Here is a 24,329-nt window from a genome sequence, read left to right on the forward strand (position 1 = left end):
AACAAACGTGAAAGCGAGTCTGGATATGGGCCTATTCCTGCCTATCTAGGTACTTATATATGTCCCTATAACTGAAATATCTGAGCATTTATGGATCTATTCTCATAATACTCCATGAAGACAAGATTAGGACAAGCACTAAATACTTGCCACTCAAATGTGACACCATGCTCATGATGCTTCAGGCTCAGGATTATAAATCTTTACTGTCATCGCTTATATTGCAATTCACATGCCATAAAAATACATAACTGAAAAATTATTTGCCATCACCTGTAAAGATTGTTTTCCTTCATGAAAACATTGAGGATTATTAAATGACAATGTAGGAAGGGTGGGGATGGGTGGCTTTGCTGTACACATTCTATATTTGTACTTGTTTTCCTGGAGTAATTTGGATGAATACATTTTAAGGACAGGAAGGGCCATTATAATAATTAGTTCCGCCTCCTACATTACACTGTCCAAAGAACCTCACCCAGTACTTTCTGAATCAAACCCATACATTTTGTTTAAGATATAGCAGGTCTTTTAGAAAGATATCCCAGTCTCGTATTAAAGAGTGCAAGTGGTAGAGAACCTACACATCCTCAGATAAATTGTTCCAATGGTTAATTACCCTAATTTTAAAAAATCTGAGATGCATTTCTAGTCTGAATTTGTCTAGCTTTATATTCAAATCAGGCCTTTTTGCCACCATGTCTTTCTGATAGATTAAGACTAATTAGATAGTAGATTTGTACCAAGGGCAGACCTGGTTAGAACAGCTAACAAGACACAAATGGACTGGAGCTGGTAATTATATTTATATTGGGGGAGAGGCTAATGAATCTCTCGCTCTCTTATTTCTTTAGATAGACTAATGAATCTCTCTCCCCCAATTTTTCAAAATTCTGATGAAATTTAAAAAAAAAAAATTCAATCTTTGAAAAAAGTCACAGTAATTCAATGAAAGTTTCTGTAAAAACTTTTTAGAGATTGGTTTTTCAATCAAGTTTTGGTTTTTGACCAGCTCTAAATTGGCCTTCATTCTCAAAGGGAATGAAGCACAGGATTAGCCTCACAAAACATGGGTTCGATACCAAACTCTGCCACAGACTTCCTGCATGACCTTAAGCAAATCACCTAATCTGTCCTTGCCGCAGTTTCCTCATCTGTAAAATCAGGTTAATAGTATTTTTATTTAATTTGACAGCATAACAAAACAAAACAAAACCCCAACTATAGTACTAGTAAGTAACTCCTAAAATAAGTATCCAATTTTATCTGAAGTAGTCTGGATAAAATCATAGGACTAAAATAAATTTAAAATAATCAAGACAAAGAAGTTTTTTATATATGGATTAACCAGTGAGTGTTAGAAGCCTTATTTAGATGGGGCAGAGACCATCTCTCCCTATGTGTTTATAGAGTGTTTAGCAGTTGGAGCTTCTAGGAACTATTGAATAATTTTCAAAAAGTGAATTACATCTCATTTTTCAAAGTCTCATATCTCAGAAACCTTTTCTCCCCTCATTCACCTTAAGTTTTGATTAAAATATGAGCTTCGGAAAGACCATAAATGTGGATTTTTGAGAGAAAAGGGCGTACTTTGAGAAAAGGCAGGTAGGATAAGACTGGAATTGAGCTTTTAGTGGAAAGCTATTAAGAACTACTACCACAGTTCCATAATTTATGTTTGCAAAGGATTTTGGGATCCTCTGGGATAAAAGGTTCTATGTAAGTGCAAAATATTAATGCAGAGGAGTTAAAACTAGTTAGACAGACTTGACAGGCATATAAATAAACTCCAGGCATAGCAGCTTGGTAATGCTTTTAAGGACCTTCTTGATTCAGTGCCCCATAATTTGATTTTTATACCAAAATAGTTGCAAAGAAGAAAAGCAAAATGGGAAGCTCAAAGAACCGCCCCCCCTGCCCAACCAGCCTGCTCTGTGATAAATACAAGAGTCGTCAATCTAGCATAGAAGAACAAAGAAAAGCTCAATGGGATACTTGACACTGAAGATCCCAGGAGCAAAGTCATAAATCAGTAATGTGCGTGTGTGTGTGTGAGATGCTCTGCAACAGCTTCCGTGGGCCTTGTGTCGATGAAGAACTAAACACTTAGCTTATAAAAATAACCTTCTAGCGCAAAGAAGAAACTTCAGTCAAGAGAATGCAAATCAAATAAATAAGGATACTGAGGGAATATCTACCCTGGAATAAGAGACCTGTGGCATGGCTGTGACTGGCCTGGGCAATTGACTCAGGCTCGTGGGGCTCAGGATGCAGGGCTAGAAACTTGCAGTGTAGATGTTTGGGCTCAGGCTGGAGTCAGGGCTCTGGGACCTTCCCACCTCCTGGGTCCCGGTGCTCAGGCACCAGCCCAAGCCTGAACATCTACACAGCAATTTTACAGCCAGGCAGCCTGAGTCAGCTGACCCGGGCCAACTGTGAGTGTTTAATTGCTGCGTAGACGTACCCTAAAAGTCAATTTTCAATGGTGGTCTAGATATGCCTTCTCGGGCATTGAAACACAGCTAAGTGAAGATGCAAAGAGTTAACATTCCTAACCTGCTCTCCTAACATTCACCCACTTTCGGGGTTTGGTTTTATTAACCCAGAAATTACAAACACAAAGTTCAGCCCAGACCTTTCTTTTTGGCTTTTGCTGCTACAGGTCCTCTCTCTCTAAATCTGGATGAGGACATGAGACACCCACCTCAATAAGTTAGTGTCCATTTTACCTTTTCCTAGCAGAATCAACACCTGCTAGCACAACATTTGGGTTTTTTTCCCCCCCCGAGCAAACACAGATTAAACAAATTGCATTGGAAAACCAGGATTAGAAAAAATAAATTGAAATGCAGCCATTTACCCATACTCTTTTCCCCTCCTATATATCTACAGATACTTGAACTGTTGCACTCTGAATTAATTAATGTCTTTAGAAAAAGAGGCATTTATGGGAATGACACATTACAGTCAGTAGCGTAGCTAGGGGGGAGCAGGGGGCGCCTTTCTGCGCAGCCAGCACTAGTCTGGAGCCGGGTTTTGCATGCGGCCGTCGGCTGGCTCTCCGCTCCGCACCGCCCTCCTGCATCCCCAGCCCGGCTCGCTCACTCGCTCTGGGGCTGCAGGCAGCGTCGGCTGGCAGGGCCGGCTTTAGGAAGTGCGGGGCCCAATTCGAACATTTTCGGCAGGGCCCCGGCAGGGATGACTAAAAAAACCAAAAAAACAAATGTAAAAAAAAGCCTTTCATTTCTTAGCAACCGGTTCCCTATAAAAAGTTCTGATTTAAGTGATGTGCCACAGTATGTATTTTTTGTACCAATAGGGTTAACATACATCCGTATTTTCCCAAGAGAAATTTTTAAATTTTAAAAATTCCTCCCGGACGGCGATTTAAAAACCAAAAAGCCTGACATGTCCGGGAAAATACGGCTGTATGTTAACCCTACCTAAAGTTCTTTTTTAAAAAGATGGGCCTGAACTAGAAATGAGCTCCGTTTCACATGTGTGGGTCCCCGCCACTCCCTGGGGGTGTGCTAGGGTGACCAGATGTCCCGATTTTAAAGGGACAGTCCCGATTTTGTGGTCTTTTTCTTATATAGGCTCCTATTACCCCCCACCCCCTGTCCTGATTTTTCACACTTGCTGTCTGGTCACCCTAGTGGTGTGCACATGTGTGGGTCCCAGCTTCTCCCTGCCTCCCTCATTGAAGCAGGTGTGCAGGGTTACTGCCCTGGGAACTGCAGGGCACCACTGGACAGGGGCTGGCTGGAGGCAGGGCAGGGGCTGACTGGAGGTAGGGTCTGGCTGCAGGCAGGGCAAGGGGTGCAGGTCTGGCTGGAGACAGGGGTGTGTGGGGTGGGCTGGCTGGCTTCAGGCAGGGCCACAGTGGGGTGCGGCATGGGTTGGCAGGGCTGGAGACAGAGGAGTGTGGGACTGGCTGGCTTCAGGCAGGAGGGTGCAGCAGGGGTTGGCTGGAGACAGAGCAGGGAGTGCGGGGCTGGCTACAGGCAGGGAGTGCGGGGTTGGTGCGGGCAAAGGGTGCGGGTACAGCCCACCCTGTACGGTAAGTGCCCCCTCCTCCTCCTCCCTCCCCCACCGGGGTAGCAGCAGCAGCCCGGGGCTCGGTGGCTATTTAAAGGGCCCGGGGCGGCAGAGGCAGCTGGAGCCCCGGCCCTTTAAATAGCCCCCAGAGCCCCCTGTTATCCCAGAGCTCTGGGGGCTATTTAAAGGGCCCGGGGCTCCCCTGCTTCTACCGCCCTGGCCCTTTAAATAGCTGCGGGAGCCCTGGGGAAGCGGCGGGGCTCCAGTGGCTATTTAAAGGGCCGGGGCGGTAGAAGCAACGGGAGCCCCGGACTTTTAAAATAGCCCCTAGAGCCCCGCAGCCCTACCCCAGGGCTCCAGCAGTGGGGCTCTGGTGGCAATTTAAAGCCCCTGCTGGGAGCCCCAGGCCCTTTAAATTGCCCCCTGGGGAAGCCGGGCCACCCCGGTACCAGGGCTTGGGTGCGGGGCCCTCTTAGGGGCAGGGCCCGATTCAGGGGAATTGGTTGAATTGGCCTAAAGCCGGCCCTGTCGGCTGGTTGCCTGGCTCCCCGGCAAGGAGGAGGCGGCTCCTGCCCGCCTGCAGCTGCCCGGCTCGCTAAGCCGAGCCCCAGCAGGGGTGGGCTCTGCAGGGAGGGGAAGGGGCGGCAGCGCAGCCCCCCAGCGCAGCGGGGGAGGAGGGGGGCTGAGGAGCAGCAGGCTCATGAAGGCAGCTCGTTACCGCTGCAGGTTGTTGAGGGTCTCACCCTGCAGCGTCTGCACGGTCACCCCCTGCCTGCCTGCCATGCTCCTCCTCCCCCTGCAGCCTCTGCGCCGCCTGATCCCCCACTCACCCTGCAACCTCTGCCTGGAGGGGCTTCGGACACTCAGCCGGGACCGGGGCAGCTCGGGTCCCTGCACATGCTGCACTCCCCACCCCGCGCCGCAGCCTCCTTCCTGCCGCCGCCCGAGCACGTTCCCCCAGCCTGTTCCCGCTGGAAACAGCTCCCGCGGCACTCGGTTCTGATCCGCACGGGGCTGGCGGGGTCGCAGGAAGGGTCAGCGGGGAGGGAAGCTGGGCTGACTCCGTTCCCAGGCCACTTGGCCTGTATTAAGGGGCGCTCTTTGGGGCCCAAAGTCCTGCACCGAGGTGGTGCGTTAGGACGCTGCTGCCCATCCAGCGTTTGACCAGCTCCAGCGCTTGGGGGAGAGCCTGTCTCTGTGCTGATCAAAGCGGGGTTTGCCCTTGACTTCAATAGGGGAAGGGGCAGGATTTCACCTTTCCTGGTTTCCGAGCAGTGCCTGTGACTTACCACACAACGTCTTATAGTGCCAGGTCTCCCAACAATAACCTTTGTCCTCGATTTTTCATAGGGATATATCCTGGATGGCCTTGAAAAGCAGGTGATTCCCTTACTAGTGCTAATGCCAAGTACTCAAAAAATCATGAGGCAAGCCCCCAAATATCCCGAGATTGGCTTAAAAATCATGAGATTTTAAAATATAATACAATTGGGGTTCTTTTTATTTGCTTCTGGTTTTTAAGCTTTTAGGGTTCCTGTTTTCCAGCCTTGCCCCTCTCCCATGAGGGCTAGTATCTTGTATTTGTTGTTGTTAATGAAAGCTGAGATTCTCACATACTCACAGGCCTCTACGAGGTGAGGCTCTAAAAAGAATAATAAATATTGCTAGATCAGTGCTTAATTCGTAATGAAAGATGCCAGGGCTCAAGCAATTTTTTTTTACTTTCATAACTGACGCAGCAAGCCCAAAGGTACCAGGGCTATGAATTGCCACGCCTACAGGTGCTGGGACTCAGCCTTGGCAAACCCTTGCACAAATTAAGAGGGGTGTGTGTGTGTGTGTGTGTGTGTGTGTGTGTGTGTGTGTGTGTGTGTGTGTGTGTGTGTGTGTGTGTGTGTGTGTAGCTTAAATTGGTTAAAAACCCTAACTTTCAGTACTCAGTGTTTCAAAAATGTTAGACTGCCAACCTGTGTCATAGAGATGTCTTTTGTTTAAAAAACAAAAAACAAAAAACAAACAACAACCCATGAATAAAGCTACTTTAAGGGAAATTACTGCTTTGTCCAACCCCGAAGAACTATGAGATCTTTGCTCACCAATTCTCATAAAACTTGTATTTGTCATGGCTTTTTGGTGACTTTACTATTACGGTCCATTATAAATAAAGTGCATTTCATTGATTGATTTTTAAAATGAAATTAGTACCTGGAAAAAATGGCCAGTATTTTTTTTAAAACCTGTGACAATTATAAACTACTGTAATCTGTCATTTACTTTCTAGAATCTAAAGTATATCTAAGGCTTGGTCTACACTAACCCCCCAAGTCGAACTAAGGTACGCAAATTCAGCTACGTTAATAACGTAGCTGAATTCGACATACCTTAGTTCGAACTTACCGCGGTTCAGACGCGGTCCACACGCGGCAGGCAGGCTCCCCGTCGACTCCGCGGTACTCCTCTCGCTGAGCTGGAGTACCGCAGTCGACGGCGAGCACTTCCTGGTTCGACTTATCGCGTCCAGACCAGACGCGATAAGTCGAACCCAGAACTTCGATCCCCAGCCGCCGAACTAGCGGCTGGGTGTAGACCAGCCCTAAGTATAATCTAAAGTTCTCCTGCAAAATGCCGGCTGTGCAAATCCTTCCGTGGCTGGATCATTCTTGTGTTTTTATTTTAAGTACAAGATAAATATGTATAACCAATTTAAAAGTATGTAATTAGTAATTTGATATGTCGGGTGGCGCCTTTTTTTAATGTGTTCGCTCCCCCTGATGTTAGAACCAGGCTACGCCACTGATTACAGTCGTATGTCACAGTGTCATTCTCAAAAACATCGTTCCTGGAGATGACCTACTAGGAGTAATGGCATACCTTGGAAATTAGTTTGTTATTCTTGTGCAGGGTGATCCTAACATATGTAACCCCAAAAACACTAAGCAGTACTAGCTAATGTGACTATATTCCTAGCACAGGTTGGTACTTGTTTCATTAGCAGTAAGTGACCCAACAAGTAGGTATTTGTAGGAAGAAGATCTTTATTAAGCATGTATAGAGGCCTGTGTAACCAGCTGAGTGGCCTGTGTTTGTTTAGTATCAGCTTGCCCCAGCTTGTACTCCTTAGTCTCTGGTGTCCCACCAAACTCCTATGTGATCTTAAGCAACATGAGCCTCTTTTTCTAATTTACTCATACTACATTTCCCCCCCCCCCCATTTTATAAACCAACACACAATAGCTAATGAACTTCTATTTCCACAAAACACCTGTAGGCCACAGGTTACTGTACTTAGACTCAATTAGGCCTATACTTCCCAAGATAATTTAGTTTCTTCAAAGGTGACCAGACCTGGACCACACTACTTCTGCCTCTTTCACCCTTTTCCATATCGGACAACCTGGTTCTCTCGATTCTCCTCCTACTCTAAAGGATTGTCCACAGAATTAGTCTCAGCGTCTATGCTCTCTGGTACTTCTAGCATTTCAATGATTCACATGCAGTGATTTCCTGCGCTTCCCCACTCTATCTGTTGGTTTGTAGACGCTTGCAGTTTTGTCATAAAACTTGTCCCTACTGAGTGTTCACCTCATGTGATCTGGGAGCCAGTGCACTACTTACAACTCCATTAGTTCACCTTTTCCTGTGTCTTTCCAAAGGTTGGATCCATTCTGGAGTGCCCTCTTCCAGAGCTGGTAATTCTTTGGCTAAGCAGTTGTACTGTGTCACTTGCTTCCTCTGACAGGTCATCATTTCCATTCTGCAGTTTTCTATTTTCTGTATGACCCCTACTGTAATCCCTCCAGTACCCGACTCTGTTCTTGCACATGCAGCTAAAAATTGTTCCATTTCCCCACACTGATGCTGTCTGAGCACAGGGCACTTTTGTTTCGCCCACTTAGGCTATCTACCACAGTAAATGCAACTCACTATGGGTACAGACCCCTGACTGCCCTGGTCCTGGCCTGCTCTTCCTTTCTTCCATCTCATAGCATGCACCACTGTGGGTGCATGAACTCCTACGGTTTTCTATCCTGTGTTGAGGCCTCTGCTGCACAGGCCATGTCCAGAGATCTATTTGAGATGAGATCCCCTCTTGGAGCAACAGCTCAGGCAGGCAGTGGTCCCTTGTGCCACAACCCATTCAGCCCTAGAGAGGGAGTCTGCCAAATCTCCAGCATTGCACGTAGTCACCGATATCCATAATGCTGTCACATAGGGATATATTCCTTCCCCCTCATATTTGTCCTTTGTGAAGAACTTATGCAACCCCACAGTTTCATTGCACTTGGGAGAACAATGGTCTCTACAGCTTTGAACACAGTTGGTACTGTTGAGGCAGTGGTGAGCTTCAGTCTGGCTTATAGTTCTCTACCACGCTCCCACACGAGATAACGCAAGATTAATTTCTTCCTTTACTCCTCATCATGGTTGGCTAGATCTGTGTATAGCTCAAACACCTGCTTATTTCAGGTCCACACCTGGGCTAGGTTCTTGTCTGCAATAATCAAGGGCACCTGGGGGTGATGTGTGCTATGATTCACGCTGCTACCTGCTGTGCTCCACAGCTTCTTACAGACAAATCACTGTCACCATGTTTTATTAGAAATAAGTGATGTGGCAGGCATCAGGCATTTGTAGGAAAGTTATCTTTACTGAGCAGGTATAGAAGCCATTGTTACATTTGTCTGGTGGTAGCTTGGCTCACCTTGAGCCTTTTGGTGACACACCAAACTAGGTCCCTCCTGAAATCTGACCCTCTTCCTCCAGTTCCTCCATCATACACAGTGTTGACCTTGTCAGTGGCATGCTCTGTTTACTTGAAATCCAGTTGTTATTAATCAACTTGTGATGTCCCCAGCTCTCGTGAGGAGGTATACGCAGTGGATTTCACCCAGTCTCCAAGCACAATTTCAATAAACAGTACATATAGAGCTCCAAGAAGTCAAGTACAACGCCTAGTCCAAAGCGTTAAATGGGGATACTGACTGCCCTGACTGCCCCCCTCAGAACCCCCAACCCCCTCTCCAGGTTCCTTCCAGTCCTAGGATTCTATGCTCAATCGTTTTCTCAGGCCAGACAGGAGCAGCTGAAAAGTGCAGTCAATGGCAGTGATGCCAACTCTGAAAGATTCACAATAAAATTATGAGTATTTGATTATTTTCTTTAGGCCCTAGCTCCTGGAGTCACATGATTTAATGAAACTCAGCTTTCAATAAAACAAAACAAAACAAAAAAACCCAACACATTTCTAGCCTTCATGGCTGCAGAGAAAAGCTTGAAAGTGTGAACCCTAAAGGCTCAAAAACTACAAGACAAATAAGAACTCAATGTGTATTTTTTTTTTTTAAATCTCATTCTCTTGAAGTAAATAGGATTATTTCTTGAGGCCTGACTCATGATTTTTGAGCATTTGGGGTTGCCAAAAAAGCAGCCTTAAATCAGTGGTAACAACGCTGAATGTTTCTCACAAACCCACAGTTCAACACAGCAAATCCCGTGTCAAAATTCCAGGATGTTCAAGTCCAATAAAAAGCAACATCCTTAAGTGTTGCACATGACTTCAGTGGGAGCTGTAGCCAACAGAACTTGTAGGTTCTCAGCACATCTCAGGATTTGATCCAAAGATTGCTTCTTATTTTTTCTTTCTTTCTTGAAATAAAAGTTAAACAATTACAGATACAATTGGTGTTACAAGTTTTTGTTTCCCCCCCCATTTGCTTATTTCAACTACTTAAGTCTGATTCAGGACTCACTCTTGAGTTCTGGTGTTTCCGTTCAATGGATAAGAGACATTCAAGTCCAATAGATGTCTAACCAGTAGTCTTGTACATTTTCAATTAAGGAATGTTATTACAGGTAGCTTGTGTTTGCTTCATGTAATCTATTAATACCACCAAATAATAAAATGTTATCTGAAGTTAATTCACTTGAGTAACATTTCCTAAAGTGCAGTTTATACTCCTCAGGGACTTCTGCACCCCTGAGCACATGCATAATTCATGTCCGGCGCAGAATTTTTTGTTCCTGCACAGAAAATACATTCTGCGTGAGAAGTGCTGCAGTTCCCCCTTTTGCCCACCAGAGGCTGCTGTGGCACCAGGACAGCAGCACCGTGCGAGCGACTGACTGGCAGTAATAGCCAGCAGCCAGATGTGTTCATCAGAGCACCCTGCCCACAGAACCAGGTTAGGAGGCACAGGATATGGGGGGAGGAGGGGAGACACAGACAGAGTAGGTCACAGACTGGGGTTCAGAAGGGCTAGTGGGGGGGCGGGGGCTCAGGAGCTAGTGGGTTGACAGCACTGTGCCAATGGTTGAATGGTAGGGCTGTGGGGCCTCACATGCCTGACTGAATGGGACAGACTAGGGGTCAGTCAGGGTCTGCACAGGGGAGGCTCCCCACCCCCCACGCACACAAGAAAACCCTGTTCCATACTTTTCCCACCCACACCCAGCAACTCTCCAGGTTCACTCCCAGGATCCTTCCCTCTCCCTCAGCTCCTCCGTTACCCTGACTCCTCCAAGCGTTTGCACTGCTTCTGAGGAGTGCAGGAAATAAGTTTCTGTGTTGTAGTTTAAATGAATTACTCAAAGTTCTGTATTGATTTGCATAGTAAGGAATCTATTTGTCCAAAAAAAATTTCCTGAATCTTTTTTTGTGTGTATTATTATAGACATACTTGCTGACAGGTATTTTGAAATAAATTACCAAAATAATTGAAACTGGTGTGATTATATTGTGTTACTTTGACAAATAAAATATGCAGAATTTTAAAATATTGTGTGCAAAAATTTTTGGCACAGAATTCCCCCAGTAGTAAGTTTAGCTCTGAATATAAAAATGGCATTTGTAGGATTCGACCCTCAGCTTATCAATCATTCCCATATCAAGTATGCTGTTTACAAGCTGTATTTTTCTAACCCCAAATCTTGAAGACTCAGCCTAGGATTTTGAGCTAGGACATTATTTGTGTGCAGCCAAGTCACACCAAAAAACATGCAATGTTCATTCCAACCATTGAAAACAGTCTTTCCTCACCATTCTGATATCTTCTACCAAATACTTAGGGGCAAACACATCAGAAACAACCAGAAATATCTATTGGGAAGAAATTGTTGATTCATAAAAACCAAACAATACAAGTGTTGATCACTAAACCCAAATTCCTCTCCAACTACTCCTTGATGTCCTTATCTCTCAAAATGCATTTGTTTTATTTTGTACGTGGAGACTATGGGCAAATCCTGGCCCCACTGAAGTCAATGGGAGATTTGCTATGGATTTCCTGGGAATCAAGAGCTGATCTGTTATAATCACATCTTTGTAATGAATGCAATATACATACAACTTATCTTAGACTGGATTTGTTTTCAATAACTGATTTGGATGCTCTCTGTACCTTCAGTTATTTGGTAATCTTGTTTGCATGCACCATTTGTATAGTGTTATGATAAAAAAGAAAAGCAGCATGTTAAAGGAGAATTCTCTCTCATACTTATTTTCTATTTACATAATTTGTAAAACATTTATTTTGGAGATCTAAATTAAAGTTAACAACATCCCCCTAAAATCAATAGAAAATGCAGGTTTTTAACCTTTAAAATGAAAGTTATTTATCTAGACAGATCAACTCTGAGACTGACATTCCATTATCTAGATTGATAAGAACGTGAAAAATAAATGTAACCAAGCTTAAAGAATTCTGTTTCATTTATTGCTTGTGTGGTCTACTGAATTTTAACTCAGCCTGAAGGGAGACTTTCTAAGAACGCCCTTCACCTTTAACAGATTATCTTGCCCTGCTTATCCAAGGCAAATATTTGCCAAAAAAAGTCTCTTTTACCCCATGAAAAGGCAGACCAGACCAATGTGTCTACTTGACCAGACACATTGTACAGAAGACCTGTCTTTTCTACAATGTGTCTGGTCATGTTTTATGATTACCAAATTCTGGAAAGAAATCTCTAAAAGAGCTTATTAAAACATTATATAGAACATTCTAAATAAAGTCTGGATAGATTACTCTAGTGTGTAGAGACTCAATGATTCTTGCCTTTGAAACAAATTTAAAAAAAAAAAAAAAAGTGGAAAAATCTTTTAAATATGCTGAATGAAATTTCCCCCTGGTAAGACTACTTTACCTTCTGAAGAATAACACGACATAAGCATAATATCTTATTAAGAGTAAGGCCCTGAATCCTGGAAACACTTATGCATGCATTTACCCTTGTTCACCTGAGTAGTCTAAATGAATTCACTGGGATTTCTCAGATGCATAAAGTTAAGCATGTGCTTAAGACAGACTGCTGCCCAGCTGTAACATACCAAATAAGGAGAGAGAGATTTTCAGGAGTGGTTCATTTTAAAAAATGTATTGGATACCCTCTGTCTTGTATTAACATAGATGAATTACCAACTTGACTTAAAAAGTTGTTTTATTATTCCCGTCTCATGAACTATAGATTCTTGTGTGTTCATGTAGCATGCCTAATACTAGTTTTGCACAGTCTTTGAAAAGGTTAACTTTTTGCCATAAAATAAAATTAATACAAAGATGTATCTGTTTTACAAATTTACTGTTTCAGATGTATACATTCACATTGTACATTAACTCCCCAAGCATTGGTCAGCAGGACTTAATAGAGAATGGAAAGTCCCTTTATCTCCTCATGTATAAATTAAACTGGATCATTTAATCAAGGGATAACTTTAACCTTCTCCCACCCATCACCCTCTCGAGTCAAACTGTGTCAATGCAAGAATCAACCCTAAACACAAAGGTCAGTTTTACTGGAATTGGTGTGGTTTGTGTAACTACAACATTTATTTTTAGAAGGAGTATTTCCCACTTGGAAACTTTACAGGAATATAGAAACAGCACAGCATATACCAGAACAAAATAATAATAAAAAAAATACTCTGTCTAGCCTGGTATCCTGTCCCTGACAATGGCCAATTCCCCTTGCATTAGAGGACGATGTAGAACACCTATTATGCGCTTACTTGTACTGTAATATACTTCAATACAATCCCATAGGGAAGAGGAGATTTTTTTTTGAAGGTCAATTGGTGATCAATTTATTCACTGACACAAAAGGATTGACAACATTTGTAATTCAAAACCCAACATTTTAAAAATTACCAGAGTCTCTTGCTTCAGCAATGGTAGATAACCACTCTTCTACACCTGCACCTAATGAATGCACTATACACCCAGATACACAAAATGTTTGGAATTCCATCAAAGAACCTACTGGTGATTAAGATGGCTAAGAACTTTTTTGCCTTTTTCTACAGGAGTTCTTTAATAGTATAAATCCCCTGCAGCTTGATTATTTTAGGAGTTTGGAGATAAATAAGGTGCCATTGTAACAAAAACACAGTTCCTGGCTGACCTCTCCCAGCTAATGGCAGATTTTACAAAATGAGCCTCTCTTATCTGCCAAATGCATAAAATATAGAATCATAGAAGTGTAGGACTGGAAGGGACCACGTGAAAATTGCAAAATTTTATATTATGATGCAATTGTAAAAATTGCATCATAATATATATATGTACAAGGGGGCTGAGCAAAGGTTGTACAAGAAACATTAATTCTGGCACCTCCTAACTTTTGAATCCTTGACTTTCCAACTTTAATAATTTCTTTAAACATAGTTGCATGTATAATATATGTATATGATCTTGATGCAAGCAATTAAGTTACTTGTAGTAAGATGCATTATGTTTACATGATCTTTAAAACATTAGACTAACAACAGATCTAGATGTACTGTATTCAGGAAGATATTTGAAACAAAAAATACTGTCGTCTTTTAGCAGTTGGATTCCGAGTATTCAGAGGACAATAGTGCATTTGTTTTTACATTCTATTTCTACAGCCATGGTCATGGGCATTCAAGCGTGGATTCACCCTCACCTCACCTGACCATTGCTAGAGTCTGTGCTACCATGGTCCTCAGTCTGAGAAAGTAACTCAGAAGTCCAAGACCGATCAAATAGTATCATGGGGTTTTACCAACTCCTTAATTCCTGGATGCAACATTTTGTCCAGTCAGATCTCCTCTAGTCTTTCCCAGACTTAAGTCACAGCTACTCTGCAGCATGACACACACAGCTCAGAGCTTGCAGTTTACTGTGTGCAGCACTGCAGTCTTGGGAATGTCACTCACAGTAGAGAAGAAAATAAATATAAAGGGGATTAGTTATTGAAATTTCTGTACAACACATGCACACATACACTGCACACCTCTGTATTCTCTGGCAGTCTAACTCCCTGACTAAACAAACATATAAACACAGTCTGTGCTGCAGAGCCTCACCAGAAGTCTCCTTAAATCCTGGCCTGGACAAAGCAGTCATGGAAAGGGATGTTGACTAAAAAGGTAAGCCTTGTGTTCAGGCATTTGGTATGAAGCAGAGGTCCTTGACAAGGGTCCTTTTAAGTAGAGCGTGTCAAGTCATTAGCTAAAACACAAACACATTTCACTCCCAATAGTTCTATAGGATTTTTCAATAGAGAGAGTGTATTTGACTGGGATGTGTAAACAGATTGTTAATCTAGTCCCCATGATGACATTTCGCTAGTTTTAATAATACCAAGTTAACTGGTTCTCTTAGTCCCTTTCACTTTCATAGTCGAATACCAATCCCTCTTAGGACCTGATCCAACTCCTGTTGAAAGCAGTGACCTCATTCTCCTATCACTCTATGTAAACCAGGAGTTGCTCCCCTGAAATTGTATCACTTACACCTGTGTCACTCCGTTAAGTGATAGAAGAATCAGGGCCAGTGACTCCAACAGGAATTGGCTCCTACCCTTACTGAGCAGTGCTGCTCCTTAGAATATGTGATAGGTTATAAAATTTATTTGTTGTTTGACCCTAGGAAAGAGGGCTTGGTGCTCCTTCAGAGGCACAATTTCTACTGCTTTATTGAAATTAGAGTAGGAATGAGTGTGGGAGAATCACATTGTAACGCTTTGTACCCTATTTTCTTATACTTTTGGATAAAGCTAAAAGAAAAAGAAAAACACACACATACACACACCTGGTGCCTGAATTTATGGCAGTGTTACTCCCAGCAGAGAACAACAGGCTGAATGAGAATGCATGCGCACCAGCAGAGGAAAACATGCCAATGGACAGACAAGGATAATGCTTGGTACCTTTTCAGTTCTGAAGGTCTCAGAATTCATGTGAGGAATTTGTGTGTTTGTTTTGAAACTTTAATCTTTAAGAAGAATCCCTTATACCAGTAGTGAGAGCTTTTGCAAGTGCTGCTTTTAACTCAACCTTTTGCTATCCACTTTGCATGTGAGTGATGTGTGTGAATTATGACTTCAGGAGTGAAGGGAGAACTCCCATAATTGCAGGGCAGGAAGGGATGTTCACCAGCAGTGGAAGGCAGCTGCTGTTGGGGTGGAAGAGTTGTCTCAGGGTTAATACACAAGGCTAGGAGTCATAGGACATGGGTTTCATTCCCAGCTTTGCCAGAGTTGCGTGTGATTTGAAGCAAGCCATTTAACCTGACTGTGCCTCAGTTTCCCCTGATGTGAAGTAGGGTAATGATGCTTCCCTACTTCACAAGGTGCTGTAAGGCTAATTCATTCATGTGTGTAAAACACTCAGACCCTCAAATGGAGGGCCCTACAGATGCACAAGGAATTTTTATTAACCAACTTTATTTTTTTAATTTGGGGATTGGGGAAAAAAGGAAAAATTTACAGTGATAAAGGGGAAAGGCGGTGATGAGAAGGAGAGGCATGGAAGAGGATGCACCAATAAGAAAGGAAGTCCAGGATTTTGTACTATTGTCTTAGCCCTATATTTAACATAACAGCAGGATAAGGCATCTGCATCCCTTGTGTTGTAATTCTACCAATACTGCTATCCAGTCTCTTCACTAGCAGTCTAGTTTCAGTGGTGGATTTTAAAAAAGCCCAACTCCCCTGGACAAGCCTTCACACCACCCAGCAACAGAGGACCCCTCAACAGCCTCTGATGTCACCCTCCTCACGTATATTGTACACTCAGCCACTGCACCATCCTTGAACTAGGGCTGCAGGCGACTGGATCTACTCCACAGGAACTGCTGGGAGCCTAGGAGGGCTATAAATTACTTCTTCCCTAGCAGAGCACCACACTGGTATCCACACTCCAGAAATGAACAAGAGTCCATCCACTCCCTCTGTACCATAGAGCCTTCTTTCGGGCTTCTGAGTGAGCTACAAAAGACCCCAATCCAGCTCTGTACTTTAATTAGAATTAAAGCATTCAAAGATTACTGCAGAGATTTTACTGTTCATCTCTAGAATAAATGCCAACAAGAATTATTTCAAAACTGACACTGAAGAGGCATAGGAATTTGGATTAGACTCACTACCCATCCAATGACTGAATTTATGTTTATGAATGTTTTTAAATGCATTCTTCTCATGACAAAATAACAGCATTGGAGACAAATTCTACCTTAAATTTTGAGGTATTGGGAATTTCTCACATTCCTGAATTTTTGTAAAGTGTCTCCATTCATTTCAAGTTCTGTTATCTAACACATCCCTGTCAATCCCACTATTGTTTCTGTTCATGCTCGGGGCACATTCCACACGTCACCTTTCAAACTTAGTTTTCTTGTATTTCACCCACATAGTCCTCTTGTTCCAAGGAAATACACTGATCTAGTCCAGGAAACTACAGACCTTTCAGGAAACAGAGCTTTAAACAATGATGTGATCCCAAAGGAAGATGGAAATTATATGTATATACCTGCTGAAGCAGTGGTGGTTAGTGGGGTGATGGAATAACAGTCTAAAACACAGTGAGGTCTAAAACCTGTCTTCTGCGGGAGTTTTGCCTGATTAAGGAGTGCAGGACTGGGCCTAGAATTCATGCCATGCATTTTCACATTCAGTGTGTATAAAAAGAATCCCTGAAGTTATTGACTGCTGCAGAGGTAATTTGTTACACTCAGTAATAAGTGATTAATTTTAACCATATGCTTAAGTCCATCCCTATTCAGCAAAGCACTTGCTTAACTTTAAGAACGTGCTTGAGTTTCATAGACTTCACCCAAGCAGATGCGCCCAGTTACTGGGGGAAGTATTGAGAGTCCTGCCATTCCAGAACCTGGAGGGCAGGCTTCCTGCTACTCCTGGGAGAAAGGAGGGGGGCTCATGCTGCTGTCTCTGCCTCTCTGAAGGGGCACTCCAAGTTGGGGGGGGGGGGGAAATAGGGTCATTGCCTTAATCAAGCCCTGATAATTCATCTATGTGATGTGCAAAGCATAGGGCCAATGAGGAGATGTTACGCTCAATAAAAATGTTTTTAAAATGGAGTAAAACTTTTGTGTTACACTTGCCCAAGTAAAGGCTCTCACTGAGTCATTCCCGTCCACAGCTCTTACTATTTTATTTATTTCATCCCTCCTAGTACTAGCTAATTCACCGGAACAGTGCTAGAATTTGGTAAGACAGCGTGCCTTTTAGGATGAATTCTATTAAACTGAAGAGATGTTTCAGGGATGCGTGTTATAAAAACGCTTTCCCACAACTCTGGATCTTTTTGTTCTAGTACTGTGGTGAGCCTCCAGTTTTATCAAGAGAACCAAGTACACGTGATACCTACTTAATCTGAGACTCACTATGCCATCAGAATGAGAGATAATTCATTGGGAATCTTTCTGGATTATACCCCAGAGTCAGACATCTTAAATTTGGACAGGGATAAAAAAAAAAAATAAATACCTAGTGTCTTAATTGAGCCATAATCATGATGTATTGCTCAGAAATGCAATCTAGAAACAAGATCCTGTATAGCTGCAGAACTGCAAGGATGATCAAGTTAATGAAAAACCCAGAATAAGGATGTAGATTCATAAGCACTACATAACCCTGAAGAGTGTTTGGGTGTGATATATATGTGAAAAAGTGAGTGATCAGCCTGGTCACACTATTCAAATCTGGTAAAAAGAATGCCAACCCATTTATCCACTTGCAGCAGCACAACAATCTCCTAAATACTTTAAGCTGTATTTGTTTAAAATAAATATCCAGCATAAAGACTAAATGCACTAACACAAGTTTTAAAAAAGAATACTGTATCCAGCAACATGTTTCTCAGCAGCAACAACAACCTGGAGGAATCACTGTCATTATTCAAAGTAAATATTTTTATAACTATATGCTTAGCAACCAGAAAATTCTCCACTCCTGCAAAGTGTTCCATAAGAGTTGGCTTGAAAAGCTGATTTAGTACTCTGAGGCAGCACTTCTAGTCATTGTTTCACTGATCCATAAAATTCCTGAGAAGACAAACATGTCTTTCTAAGCCATCATCTTGTCTTTTGAGAGGATATTTCTGTTCTGGACAACTCTGGAAGTTGTTATTCTTACTTCTTTGAAGATGCAACATGATACCTTGGTGGGGTTATACTAAAGGAATATCTGCCACTGCCTTCTACTAGGCCAGGGTATGGCTTCACTGCAGAGTGAGTCTGGGTAATCAGCAGCTGGGTTTGAGCATGAAGTATAGCTTATCTTGGGTTTGAGTAGCTGCATGAAAAAGCCACACTGAAGTTACTCTTGTCTTCACTGTCTGTTGTCATCTGTGTGTGTTGCTAGACTTCTGGGGGGGCTATCCCATAGTTCTTTGATCTCCATAAGCCAAGCTGCTCTATGATTCTTTCCCAGTGAATTGTGGGAGAACCCATCTGTTCTTCTGTCCACAAACAAGAGAATTGTGGGAAGGCACTGGAGAACTATCATCACAGGAGGGATTTAGCCTGTGTCCAGGTTATCTGAGCTTTCGCTTATACCCCCAGCAGTGCAAGCAAGCCACGGTTTAAAGCACCACTAAACTCAGTGTGTGTGTGTGTGTGTGTGTGTGTGTGTGTGTGTGTGTGTGTGTGTGTGAGAGAGAGAGAGAGAGAGAGAGAGAGAGAGAGAGAGAGAGAGAGAGAGAGAGAGAGAGAGAGAGAGAGAGAGAGAGAGAGAGAGAGAGAGAGAGAGAGAGAGAGAGAGAGAGAGAGAGAGAATATGAATGGGAGGTGGGGGTTAGGGGCAACACCTAACTAACAGCGTGGCCTATCACTGCAGTGAAGACATATTCCTAACTGGTACAATTTTGATACATGTTCAAGTGCGTATCCATTCTCTTTGCTAGTTGAACCTGTGGAATTCTTCCTTTACCTCACCCTAGGTAAGAGATCTGTAATTTAAAACTAGAAGTAATTAATTGTATTCTCACTGCTACAGGTATGTGGTTGACTGATAATTTATGCAGCAACATAGTAATAAAACAGAACTTTTAGAATTCCTGATTAGGGGATCTGGATTAGTTTTAAAGTGGACTTTCAGTGAGTTTGATATGTAGGATGAGCAGGACAAGTAGAAGCTGACCGGTGATTTGGTGCCATTTTTGATATATGGATCCTGTATAAAAATAGTCATGCCCAGGTACAATGCCTCGGGAGGCATTTCTTCTTGGGAAGAGGGGAAAGAAGAGCAGGGTTTGACCAAAATCTGGGACAGTACTTATTTTTCACACTGAGCTCTATTTTGGTTTTAATGTCATAATCCTTATTTCAACTGTTTGTCTTCTGTAAAGTTAGGGGGGAAAGCAAAAACAAACAAACCTCAAAGAACCTCTATTTCAGTAGCTCTGACATAATTGGTGGAGTTAAGAACCAGCAGTACTAGCTACAACTCAGAACTCATCTGTAGTGGTCTTTAGGTACTATTTTTCAGGCTGATGCATAATTTCTTATTGCAGCACACATGACCACAATCTTAGACCCCGATGCAGAACAGCACTTAAGCACATACCAAACATTGTTTTAAAGTTTCATATTAAGAAAGTCAAAGCTGGTAAGAGTGGCACTAAAATCATTTTGAAATTCTTTTCTAAAGGTCATAAATTGCTAAATTTAATGTAAGGACAAAAACAGGTATCTCTAGACTCTATTTAGACAGAAAGACTATGGAAACCATTCTCAGTCTGTAAGGCTAGCAAAGACTAAGAAGCACACTCCCATCCACAAGTCTACACAAGAGCCTGTATGTGTGGGTTGTTCAAGCGACTAAGTTTAACTATAATCTCAGTCTCAAATGGAATTCATGCCATTGTACCTATGCTAGAGGTACTTCACACAGTACCTTCCATGAGTTCTGTATCACACTTTACTGAGGTTCCAATTAACCTATTCAGATTTCTCTTATCAGAGAAAGCATGAGTGGGCTTGTGAACCTTGTTGCAATAAGAAGTGGAAAGGCAATGGGAAGGAATGTGGCATTTCTTTTGAATACAATTACAGTGACTATAGCTTGATTTTTTTTTAATTGCCCTAATGTTGATACTGGAATGTTCCCAATATTTTAAAACTTGAATTTGTTTACATTTCAGGTGCCTAAGCACTCTGGATTGTTCTGACAATATCTAATAATTACAGCTCCATGCAAGTATTTTGGTTAGTAATAGAAGTTACTACCTAGTATGAGGAAGTAGTAGAAAGTATCTTGTAACATGATTCTTCTATGGCTGTTTCTGCCAGAGGTCCACTAAGGATCCATACTGCACATAAGCCTGGAGTTCCATTTGGCTGGTTTGCTTTGATGATAATGGATAAGGTAATTACTCCACTGCTGGGTCAGACTTTTGGAAGTTTAGAATAGTTATATTCTCAGCCCTTGAAAGTGAATGTGGTCAAATAAGTAGCCTTTCCACAAACCATCGTCAAAGCAAAACAGTCAAGCAGAAACTTACATGGTGGATTGAAATGCTTAAAAAATGTTTAAGATCCCTAATCATTAATTGATTACATAGGCTGACTTAAAAAAATACAAATTAATTTACAGAAAGGCAGTGTGTCTAATCATTCAGCGCACAGGACCAACAACTAGGAACTCCCACATTCTAATTCCTTCTCTACCATTAATTTATTACTTGGCCTTAAGCAAGCAACAATCTCATTTTGACTGGCACCTGGTATAGTAATTTACATCTGTGCAAAGTAACGACAAAAGACTAAATCTGTTACCATTTTTGGCTGAGCTTGCAAGACTTATACTGCACTTGATGGCATTTCTGTTTGGACATTTGGCAGTTTAGATGTAATGTGATCACTTTTGAACACCGCATCCAATCAATTCCAAAAGTTCAGGGAACGTTTGAGGCAAGTTCTTGACACCCTGAATGACTTGTCTCCCAGAAAACAGAGAAATAATGGTGGGGGATTGAGGGGGGGGCACAGAGCCATGGGAGGGGGGGGTAAATGGGAACCCTGGTATTGGGGCAGGGGGAGAATAGGAGCATACGCAGAACCCTTGGCATGGTAAAGGGGAAAATGGGGGTATGGGAGGGAAAAGCAGAATGGGGGGGAGTAGAGGCATACACAGCACCTGGCATCGAGGGGAGAGTGGGAGACTGGCATTGAGCAGAATAGGGGGGACACAGGGCCCCTGGCAAGGTGTGAAATGGAGGTCCCTGGTAAAAGGATGAAGGGGGTGGAATGGAAGTGCACACAGAGCCTCGGGGGGAGGGGAGAAGAGGTGCTTGGGGTGCATACAGAACTCCTGCCATGGGGGCAGAACAGGAGACCCTTGACTGGGAAAATGGGGCACAACCAACCCTGGCATAGAGGGAAATGGGGGGGGCCCACACAGAGCCCCTGACATGAAGTGGGGGTGAAGAGAGTTCCAGAGAGTCTCTGAAATTGAGGGGGATGGAAGGATGGCATGCAGGAGCCAGGAGCAGGGAGGCAAATGAAGGAATATAAGGAATCCCTAGTGTGTGCAATAAGCTTGATCTACAGAAGCAACAAAGTATGAAACCCCCTACTAGAACAACTCTGCGCAGGTGCAACTGACTATACAAAGTGCAATGAAATGATGACTCAGTCCCTTATCCATCTGTAAAATAGGGCTGATGTGTTACTTAGTTTCTTATAAGGGTGTTGTGAGAGTTAATTTATTAATATTACCAATGCAGTGTATAAACACGTAAAACAAAATATTTGAAAATCTGGTCCTGATCAGCCAAGACAGTTTTTCCTCTGCAAGAGTTGTTGACATTACAAACACTAAAACAGACAAAAGAACACATTCCCTGCTCTGTGTAGATGTTTATGTCATCAAGTTTTATGGGTCTTTACAAGACAAGAACTTAACATTTATCATTTAAAACTACTTTTATTTTCAAAAATAACAGGAGTACTTGTGGCACCTTAGAGACTAACAAATTTATTAGAGCATAAGCTTTCGTGGGCTACAACCCACTTCTTCGGATGCATCCGAAGAAGTGGGTTGTAGCCCACGAAAGCTTATGCTCTAATAAATTTGTTAGTCTCTAAGGTGCCACAAGTACTCCTGTTATTTTTGCGGATACAGACTAACACGGCTGCTACTCTGAAACCTACTTTTATTTTGTTACCTAAGTCACATACTCTGTTACTGATGAGATTTCAAACAGAATATTACAAGCATTGTACTCTAGAAGCACCCAAACCACTGGCCTGCAGGAGTTTTGATTGTAGTGCAGGAAGCATTGCAGCTTTTGCAGTCAATGAACTGGGGGGGAAGTTAGGTGGAGGCTAAAAGCCACATAAAATGAGCTTCTCTGTGATGATCCTAAAGAGTAGATTTTGGGGGCCAAGCTCTCAACAGTCCCATGGTCTGTCTGTAAAATGTGTAATTTAACAAACCCTGAGAGAATAGAAAAGTTATTGTTTCTGGATTATTCATTTAGACCCCACTAGCTGATCTGTGTGGATAGACCCACATGGTGCTGGGTGGGAAGAAGGGGGGCATAGTTGTCTGCACATATGGATCTGTTTGCAGGTTCAGAGACTAAAACATTAAAGTTCTTCTTTGGTGATTATTCAACTTTAATTAAAGCTGGATGGAAATTGATTTACAACCTCTGATGCTGACATCATAATGATGTTACATTTCCATAACATACACACAAGAGACTAATATAATTTTAATTAAAATAGTTAATTGCAATAATGGCTCAGCATTTATAAGTCTTCAATGCATGACATTTTAAAACATTTAGCATTACACTGAGCAAAAAGGGTGTATCTGACTTTTCAGTATTAAAAACTATTTTGTTTTTTGCATTGGTCTGCAAAATGCTTCAACCTCCAATTGTCCTGAACCTGAAAGCTAGCATATTTGAATGAAGAAACGGAACAACATTGTTTGACAAATTTGTTAGATTCATCTTTGAACAGGTAGTGTAAAGGCATAGGCCCCAGCCCCCAGTCCTGCAATGAGCTCCACCCAGGCAGATCACTACACTGGGACAAGTCCTTCTGAAGTAAAAGGGGCTATCCTCCTACAGTCTGCATGCTGGAGGGAGGTTTCTGCAGGGATAGCCTTCCCCGCCCTCCTCACCAGCGGAGACTTCTTTGTGGGATGAGATTCTGACTCAGCTGTAAGGCTGAGCTAAAGTGCATGGGGTGGATTGGAGCTCAGCTACTCCGGAGTCACTCCACACCTGAACTCACAACGCAGCCCGGAGTAACCCGCTACTTAACAGAATCATCAGCTCACCTGTAACTGGCTACTCTGGCAACTGGGTTTCTCCCCAGCAGCAGCGGGCTCGCGAGGGGCTTTAACATTAAAAGCAAAGTCACCGCAAAGGCAGGTCCTTGTGCAAAGCCCCCGTCCCCAGGCTGCTGGAGAGAAGCCACAAAGCGTGTGAGGGAGAGTCCAAAAGTTCCCGGGAATCCTGCCCGGCTGAGAGCGGCAGTCAGCCCCAGCGGCTCTCCCGCCCCGCAAGCCAAGTGGACGCGGCAGCGCGCGGGCTACTCACGATCTCGGCCAGCATGAGGACGCCGGGCGCGGTTCGCAGGAACTCCCTGTCGTAGGCGAGGGTGCTGGCGCCGGCCGGGGAGAAGCTGGCGGTGAAGGAGCTGCTGGTGGTGGTGACCATCTGGGCGCCAGGGCGCTGCTGAGGCGGTTGCTCCATCCTCAGCCGCCGGGACCCGGGCTGGGCTGGGCAGCCTCCGGCGCGGTGCTGTGCGGTGCAAGCCCGGGGTGCGCAGGGCTCAGCCCGGCCTCTGGCCGCGCTTAATGGGCGGCGGGCACGTGAGCGCAGAGCGAGCGCGGCTTTGTGCGGCTGCCAGCCCGGCGCAGCCCCCTGCCCCGGGGCACCGCAGTCCCCTGCCGAGCGGGGCGGGGCAAGACCTGGCGCAGGGCGCCGGGCCCGGGCGGGCTGGCCAAGGGAGGACGCGCGCGGGCGGTGCCGAAGTGGCGCAGCCCCCAGAGCGAGGAGAGGTGCGGCAGCCCGC

At 43.6% G+C, this 24,329-nt stretch overlaps 1 protein-coding gene across 2 annotated transcripts in view; it reads right to left on the reverse strand.

Annotated features, from left to right (window-relative positions):
* The window catches only part of CMTM8 (CKLF like MARVEL transmembrane domain containing 8), a 72,186-nt gene extending 48,179 nt beyond the window's left edge, over positions 1 to 24,007 (reverse strand). For both annotated transcript variants that reach the window (XM_065400032.1, XM_065400031.1), the window contains exon 1: positions 23,852 to 24,007. In XM_065400032.1, coding sequence (XP_065256104.1) covers positions 23,852 to 24,007 — 156 coding nt within the window. The remainder of the gene's footprint in view (positions 1 to 23,851) is intronic.
* Positions 24,008 to 24,329: the final 322 nt, after the last annotated feature.

The sequence above is a fragment of the Emys orbicularis genome, chromosome 2 (assembly GCF_028017835.1).
Source record: "Emys orbicularis isolate rEmyOrb1 chromosome 2, rEmyOrb1.hap1, whole genome shotgun sequence".
Classification (NCBI taxonomy): Eukaryota; Metazoa; Chordata; order Testudines; family Emydidae; genus Emys; species Emys orbicularis.